General features: G+C 25.8%; 1 protein-coding gene across 1 annotated transcript in view; it reads right to left on the reverse strand.

The window, feature by feature from the left end:
* LOC145829953 (procollagen-lysine,2-oxoglutarate 5-dioxygenase 1-like) overlaps positions 1-8,573 on the reverse strand; it is a 31,644-nt gene extending 23,071 nt beyond the window's left edge. Inside the window, exons 1-10 of the mRNA XM_082937844.1 lie at positions 8,483-8,573; positions 7,638-7,732; positions 5,844-5,980; positions 3,852-3,966; positions 3,436-3,597; positions 3,198-3,261; positions 2,819-2,916; positions 1,330-1,434; positions 854-976; positions 356-480 (exon numbers count right to left, since the gene is read on the reverse strand). Coding sequence (XP_082793970.1) covers positions 356-480; positions 854-976; positions 1,330-1,434; positions 2,819-2,916; positions 3,198-3,261; positions 3,436-3,597; positions 3,852-3,966; positions 5,844-5,980; positions 7,638-7,732; positions 8,483-8,564 — 1,106 coding nt within the window. The 5' untranslated portion in view covers positions 8,565-8,573. The remainder of the gene's footprint in view (positions 1-355; positions 481-853; positions 977-1,329; positions 1,435-2,818; positions 2,917-3,197; positions 3,262-3,435; positions 3,598-3,851; positions 3,967-5,843; positions 5,981-7,637; positions 7,733-8,482) is intronic.
* Positions 8,574-8,807: the final 234 nt, after the last annotated feature.

Genomic DNA, 8,807 nt, shown 5'->3' on the forward strand with positions numbered 1-8,807 from the left:
AGTGCATTAAAGCATACAAAATTGAAGCTGCATTTATAAGCATGAACGATAAAACATTAAAAGCCGCATTTCTTTATAGATTTTAAGGGGAGTAAAGTTTTACATACAACTATTTTTGAAGAGCTGCAATAGTTTTAAATTTTTTTGGTTGAAAACTTTTTTTTTAATTCAACTAAACAGATAATTCAAAAGAAAACAGCAGCAATAATTTCAAAGTACACTAAGTACACTATTTTAAGTGCCTAAATTTTTCCAGTAAGTATTTTAATACTTACTTAATGTCTCTAAAAACTTTTTTTTTTAATCTAAAAAATTCACAAAAAACTATGATTTTTTAATAAGTAATGAAACTAACAAAATAAAGTTTCTCATTGTAATTTCGTCACCTTCTATATTGAACGGGTCTTCGTAAGTCACCTTGTTGTAATGCTTTCTGAATTTCAACAAAAATGAATGCACTTCTTTTTCGGCTGTTTCCACCTGGTAATAATATATATATATATATTTGAGTTTTAAACTTTTTTTTAATATAAATCAAATTAATATTTTATGAACAGAAATTTAAAAAAAAAAATATTACCAAAATTTGGTGAAAATTGAACTGAGCAATAACTATAAAAATATTACATAATATTAAGGCTAATAATGTTACCAAAATTTAAAGTTTTTGGATTTAAAGTTTCATAAATTAAAGTTTCAAAAAGCAAATATTTATTAAATCTGGTAAAAGTAATAACAAATTTACTGTAACATGACAAGTTTTTTTGCTTAAATTTATTTTTTGTTACAGGCTAAGTCAATTTGTCCACTTTTATATATCAGTATAACAGCCATAAAAAGCAACTGAACCAACCGTGTTTAGTATGTAAACGTTCATTCTGTGTTTGGGGTACTCCAATTGTGAAACTTTCTCGAAAAATTCCTTCATGAATGGGGTTGGGGTGGTTATGTATATGGCTATCTGGGTAAGCGGCATCTGTGTGAAAATATATTGTTTATTAATAAAAATTACATGAAATTTGTAAATTTAAACACTATATATATAACTACCTTGTTGTGTAAAGTTTCAAAACGCTTTCTACATAATTTCTTCACTATCAGTTTTATTAAAGTACAAGCTTACTAAAAAAAAGTTTTGGTTTTGTCTAAACTTAACATAAAATATTTGGTTTTGTAAAATAAATTCAAACTACCTCATCTCTAGCTAACAAATGTTATATTTATATCACAATCTCTATAACATCTACATATTTTATTATTTTATTTGATTAAACTTATTTAACAATTATTAATTCGGGTAATTAGTTTGAAATTATGAATTCAAATTACCTCATCTCTAGTTGACAGATCGAGTAAATTTTTATCGCAATCTCTACACCCAAAGTCGGAATGCCATTTGTTCGGTACATAATTTCCTATTCTGTTCAGTGTTACCTGAAAAATAAAAATAAATATTTTTTATATTTTGTTAAAAGTTACCTGAGAAAAGTATTATATAAAATAAAGATTGAATAATTTCCTACCTTGCTCATATTACTTGAAAAATATAAAAATAAATATTGTATGATTTTTTATTCTATTTAGAATTACATTATATTTTTTCTTTCAAGACTTCATAAGTGACCGAAACTTAGTTTGCATAATAAAGTCTTGAAAGAATAAAACAAATTATTTCTCGTCTAATAGTTGGTATCTCTTTATTAGTTTTCTAAAAATCAAAGCATATAAAACTATTCGGAATTATTTTAAGTAAATAATAAAAATCTATAAGTAATATTCATTTTTCTTATTACATTTCATGTCACCAGTAATATTATTTTAAATACTAAAAAATATGTTATAACTAAAAATAACACATATTGTACTCAAATTTAATTAAGTACTTAAAATCATAACATTTGCGAATGTTATTATCAATATACTTGATTGAAAATTATTAAGTAGGAAATTTTTGTCTTTTAAATGGAATCGTTCAAAAACTGAAACGCTTGTTTATAAAGTATTGCAAAAATAAAGTTTTGATTACAAACGTTATCATTATTTAAACACCAAATGTTATATTAAAAATAAAAAATATTTCAACATTCGAAAAAAATTATTCCTTTCTATATTGTTTTTTTTTGTAAATATTTAAACAAAAAAAATGATGACTTTTATGTTGATAAACAGTACAACTTATTTATGTTTAGTACAATATTTTATTGCTAATTAACCTTTAAATTAATATTTGTCAAATTTACTGCAACGCTTTTTTATTATGGGGAGAAAACTTTGTGTAAACATAATAAAAAACCATTAATCTTTAAAACTTTAATATTCAGTAAAAGAATAACACTAGAAGAATTTTATTAAACTCAATATAATTTATAAGACAATCAAATTAAGATTATCAGCATTACACTACGATAATTTATTGTATTTAAAGACAAAGAAAATACGTAAAAAATTTGTACAAATTTATTAATTTTATCTATTTTAAAAGGTTTACTACCATGTGCCACACGTGCATGGTAAGGTGTTGTACTTTTTATTATACTATTTCTAAATAAATTTATAAACAAATAGTATAAACGTTATCAAAATGAAGAAATTCATTACTTCATTACCATGTATTACATAAACTCCAGGGTTTTATTTCTAAATCTAATTCCCTAAGAATATATTAATAAAATCAAAAATGAATTTATAAAACTTTAGATGGGCCACAACAATTAAAAAATACTATACTGAAACTGCTACACATGGTGTTGTATTTTTAACATATGTATATAATAAGTAAACATAATACTTAACAAACAAAAAATAAATATCAACATACTTTAGATGGGCCATTACCATGAATAACACATGGTAAAGTGTTGAATTTTTCATTTTTCAACCTTGATAAATCGTCTATCTCAGTAATTTCTACATCACCTGAAAAAAAAATTGAATAGTATAAAAATATTACCTCAAAGAATTCAACTAACTTACTTTTGAGTAGCTGCTTGTTTACCAGAAATAAACAAAAAGTTATTTTAATAACATTTATTATAATGTGTGTTCTACTTTTTTTTTTTACAAAATCAAACAAAATTGATTCGATTTACTGTTCACATAAATAAGTTTAATATATTTATTTTTATAAAAATTTATCAATACAAACAACAAACAACTTATCACATTAAAAAATAAAACAATTTATCAAAATAACCAACTCTGAGCAAAGTTGAGATTCTGAATTATTTCTGCTTTGTGGTCTAGTTTCATGTTGAATTTTTCCTGTTGAAAAGTTTATTTCTATTAGAAAAAACCATAAACAGACAACTAGTAATTGAAAATCTAAACTGGCTTTTCAACAACATTTATTGTAATACTTAATTTTTTTTTTTTTTTGTAATAGTAAGTTAAATATTTAATATAGTAAAATAATATGTAAAAAACAAATATACTTACCCTCAACTCCTCATTCAAATATATCTGGGTGTAATAGAGTTGATCGTCGTCGTCATTAGCGACCGGTCTGACGTTGAGGGCCCCGTAATAAGTTGGGGCGAACCCAATTATTCCCCCACTGCACAAGTACGGGTAACCCTCTTCAACTTCAGGGTAGGATGACTGTAAAAAAAGAAATGAAAAATATTATTTTCAGTGTGGCTAACACAAAAAAAAACTAAAAATAACAGGTAAAAGGACTGTATAAAGGTAGTAAGTATAATTCATCCTTAACTATAAATTAAACTTTTTTTGTACAAAATATAACTGTATGATAGATCAATTATTTTATTTAAATAAATTAACTTTTGTGTTCAAAAAATTTAATATTTAGTTTTGTTAACCGCTTTTATTAGAAAAAATTAACAATTACATACCCTGAGCGATCTATCAGGCCAAACAGTGCTCTCAGCAGAAACCAGTAAGTCAGCACCACTTTCAACGAACTTGGTGAGAATTTCCACCTTGTCTGCAGCGAATATGACGTCATAACTGAAAAATAATGATGTCATATAAAATATAAGTTTTATTAAAAGAAGTAAAAAGACTTTGAGAAGTCAATTATGAAGTCACATGATTTAAAAACTTTTTGTTTTGAAAAATATCAAAAATCACAGAGTAAAGTATAAAAAAATCCTTTTTGTCTGCTGAAAATATAAGATCATAATTGAAACATATAAAAGCTATTTATTACGATTTTAGGCTTTTACTATAAACTATAAACACAATTTACAAATTATTTATATAACTTATCAGTGAACAGTAATACAAGATTCTCCTGACTCTTATAATACATTTCTAAAATGTGTAAAAAGCAGCCAAGTTATAATCAACAAATTAGTGCAGGGTTTCCTAAAATGAGCCATATTGCCCCCTTGGGGGTAACAAGCAATAAAGGTGCAACAGGGGGGCCATGAAGCCATAACTTGAAACTTACTCTGGGTATTCTAGAGTTGAAGGTTAAGGGCAACAAAAAAAATAGTTTTAGGTTTTTTAAAGGGAAGTTTTTTGAGAAATCTTGCTGGAGGGGACCCTAGTTTTGCCTTTTGAAAAAGTTTCGGGAAACCCTGCAATAATACTCTAATATTTCATATAATATTGTTCAAAATTACTTATAAACAAGGTTTTACTAATCCTTATAATAAAGTCAGTAATAAACAACTTATAGCTAAGCTAAAACAAGAACAACCAGATTTTCATATTGAATTCAAACCTATAAGTAAAGTTAAATACAAGATTTTCCTAATCAGTTAGCCAGAATAACTTTTTCTTTTTAAATTCTATTAAAGTTTTATATAAGTTATCAAATAAAGAGAAGCATAAAAAAGTGTGTTAAATTTTTACGAATCAAACAAAATGTTACTTATCATCAAACATAAGCACTAAACTATCTTCAACTTTTTAATTTTTCAAATCAATAAAAAGAAACCATTATCTAATCTAAGTTAATTATAACTCAACTTGTGCTCTTGCACTACAAAAGCAATCTAGCTTTAATATTTAACACAACGTTATACAAACTTATCAGCAAACAACAGTTCAAGTTCTTCTTATCAAAATACTCCTCAATAAGTAAAAAAGACGTAATAACAACATAAAAAATGCAAACTTGTTTATTATATGTCAGTGAATATAAGTACAAGGTTTTCGAATTTCCTCCAACTAACATAATTCATTTAATAATTAAGGGTAGCTGTCAAATTTGAGCGAGCGTACAAAATTGCACAAGGGGACAAAATTGCACAAGTGCACAAATTTGCACTAAGACACTTTTGTACGAAAGGATAAAATTTCACAAAGACACTTTTGCACAAGCAGACAACTTTGCATGGAGACAGTTTTGCACGGATATAAATTTTTCTCTTTTTTACTAATTTTTTTATTTGTTTTTATTTATTTTTTTTTACTATCACTTTTACCCCTAACCCTTACCCGCGGTCAGTAACTTTTTTTCTATTTTTTTTTTCTATTTTTTCCCTGTCTTGCAAAAATGTAACTGGTGCAAAATTTTCTTTGGGTTGTTTTGTTCCTTTGTGCAATTTTGTGCCCTTGTGCAAATTTGTCTTCGTGCAATTTTGTTTTTGTGCAATTTAATAACCTCGTGCAATTTTGTCTTTGTGCAACTTTGACCCGTTCCCAAGAATTATAGCTATAACTTGAAACATTTTAGACAAATCTATCAGTAAACAGAGTATTAAATTCCCCCTTATCCTTAAACTCCCCCAAATAAAAATAAACAAGCTAATTATAAATCTATTTTTAGATAAAAATAACCACAAACCTATCAGTGAACAGGAGCACAAGGCTTTCCTGATCTTTATATTCTTCTAATTACATATAATACACATTATTTTTTTATATACACAAACCTATCAGTGAACAGCAATACAAGATTATCCTGATCTTTATATTCCTCCAGTCCCTTCTTCAGCATGTTCAGCTTGTGAGCGCCTCCTGTGGTCACTCTGACGTCTCCACCCAGCCACTTCTCGTGCATTCCAAATACCTGGGAAGAAAAAGTTTATAAAATAAAATTTTGGAAACTTGAAAATAAAAAATATCAAATTAATGCCGAATACCTAGGTGTTGAAAATATTAATTAGAAATTTTTGTAAACTTACAAATTAAAAAAAAAATCAAATTAAAAATCTTTGTGCATGCCAAATACCTAGGAGAGAAAAGTTAATAAATTGAATTTTGGAAAAATTATATAAAAATATAAACTCTTCACGCATTCCAAATACCTGGGAGGGAAAAGTTTATAAATTGAAATATAAACACATTGTGCATTCCAAATACCTGGGAGGGAAAAGTTTATAAAATAAAATTTTGGAAAAATTAAATAAAATATAAACTCCTCATGCATACCAAATACCTTGGAGGGAGTAGAAAATTAAGTTTATATTTTTGAACAAAAGAATAAATTTTGGAAGTTATCAAACAACAATAAGGCATGCTATTTATAATCCATGTACCTTACACTAAATCTCAAATAAAGTGTAACTTTTTAAGTTGGTAAATAAATATCAACCACAAAAAGTGAAGAAAAAAATTAGTTTAAGTTTTTAATTGTTGGATAAGAAATACTTAATCAACATAAAATATAATATATTTTAAACCAGAGATATCTATATATTAGCAGTTAAATTTTTTAATTTTTTTGTTCACACAAGGACCTGTAGGGATTGAATGTATCTGAATAGTGAAACTTAATAATGTTGGTTGTAAACTTTTAATAAATTTGTAAAATTAAAAAACTACAAAATGGTAGAGGATAAAATTTAAAAGTTGTATGGAATATTTGTGGGATAATAAAAATTCAAAAAATTAAAAACAGTTTAAAAAATAATAAATCAAGGGTTTACTGACTATTCAACTAGAGCAGGGTTTCCCAAAGTGGGACATTACAGAAATCTAGGAGGCCATAAGCAGCAAAAGGGGCATGAGTAGTAAAGGGGCCATAGGGGAACTTTTAGGCCATAATTTGAAACTTACACTAGATATTCTAGAGTTGATGCTAAGGAGCAAAAAAAAGGTCTGAAAAAGTCTTAGGCATATACAATGGTAGTTTTTTGAGATGTTATGTTGGAGAAAGCCATAGCTATTTTCATTTCTTTTAAAGGGCCCTCATGAAAAGTTGGGAAACTTTGAATTAGAGTTGTATGTAATTGTTTGTCAAATTTTAAACAGTTTAATAATAAAAATTATATATTAGTTACATGTCAAACAACTGATTAATAAAACTAGTTTAAAAAAAGTTAGGAACCAAAAAAATTTTAAATGGTAGAATTAACTTTAGAGATTGTACAAAACTTTTTAGAAGTAAAGTTTTTAAATAAAACAAAGTAAATAGTATATGTAAAAATATATAATAAATTCTTTAAAATATAATACCACAGCCAATAATTACATATTTTATATGAATACCTTACATTGCAATTACATTAAAAAAAAACATTTTTAGTACTAGCAAACTCATCACCTTAAAAGTTCAAACTTTTATAATCACCAAGTAATTACAACTAGTAAAATTGACTTAAAGTTATTTTTAAAACGTTTTGAAAATTCTCCTGCAAAATTTACCTTTAAAACACATCTGAAAAACTGATACTTAAAAAAATTAAGTAAACAGAGGTAAGTAAACTATATACTAAAAAACAAACTTTCAAGTTGAGACCGAAATAATCAACAGATTTCTTGAATCTTTTGAACCCATCAGTTTCTTCCGTGGCCACCGTGATCACCAGCAGGTCCAAATCTGTTGAAAATAAAAACTCATTCAAAATAAATGGTTGATAGTATTTAAAAGACCATTGAGAATAATTTCATAAAAAAATATATTACAGTATAAAATTAAACACTGTTTAGTAATGTTTTTTTTATTGATGACTAGTTTTGAGAGTATTTGTATCCAAAACAGCATTATTTAACTTTCGCACAAAAACTTAAATTTGTACTAAATACAAATTAATGTATTAACAGAAATATAATTATAAACAACAAATATTAGTCGCAAAATAGTAGGTTGAATTCATTATTGAATCTATAATTTTAAAAAGCAACAAAAAGTGTAATTTTGATTTTTTTTTCTTAATCTAATTAATAATTTTGAATCACATTTAAAACTGAATGGCTATAAACAAAAAGTGCTCATTAAGTGACTTTATTTTTCAAAAAACAATTTCTAATTTATTTGAAAAAACCCTAAACAGTTCAAAAATAGACAAATGCTTTTATTATAGTTCCACTACAACTTAAAATTTTTCTAGTTCAATTGAAACAACTTATTCGAAATTCAATGAATTTATTAAATAGGAATATATTTTCTAAATTTCACCTTAATGAACTTTTTTTAACATATTTTTGAAAAATTAGCTGTTTTTCACAATAACTTAGTATAAATATATTTTAATTAAAACAATTAATATATTTCAAAATTAAAAAGAACTTTTTTAAATTCTTTTTTTCAATTTAACTGCATTTAACAATATTTTTAAAGACAACTAACCTTCAACATTAGGTTTCGGTTGGCATGGTGATATGTTGCACAACAGAAATAAAACTGCAACGGACCCCAGTAGCCGTTTCATTGTTATAACACCTCTGAAAAACAAAAAATTTCAAATAATAACTGTGCATTGATAGATCCATAAAAATGCTAGAATAGCTTTTATTACACTGTTTTAATGATAATACACATGCAAAAGTGAATTTAAACCACATTCTTATTCAGGTAAGAACAGGGTGGATGTCTTAATTTAATAAACTTAATTGGTTTATATTTCAAATTCAGTTTCAGTAAATTATTTTAACGTACTAACTGGCAACTTGTG

Source organism: Thalia democratica, chromosome 2 (assembly GCF_965202585.1).
Source record: "Thalia democratica chromosome 2, ktThaDemo2.hap1.1, whole genome shotgun sequence".
In the NCBI taxonomy this organism is placed as follows: domain Eukaryota; kingdom Metazoa; phylum Chordata; class Thaliacea; order Salpida; family Salpidae; genus Thalia; species Thalia democratica.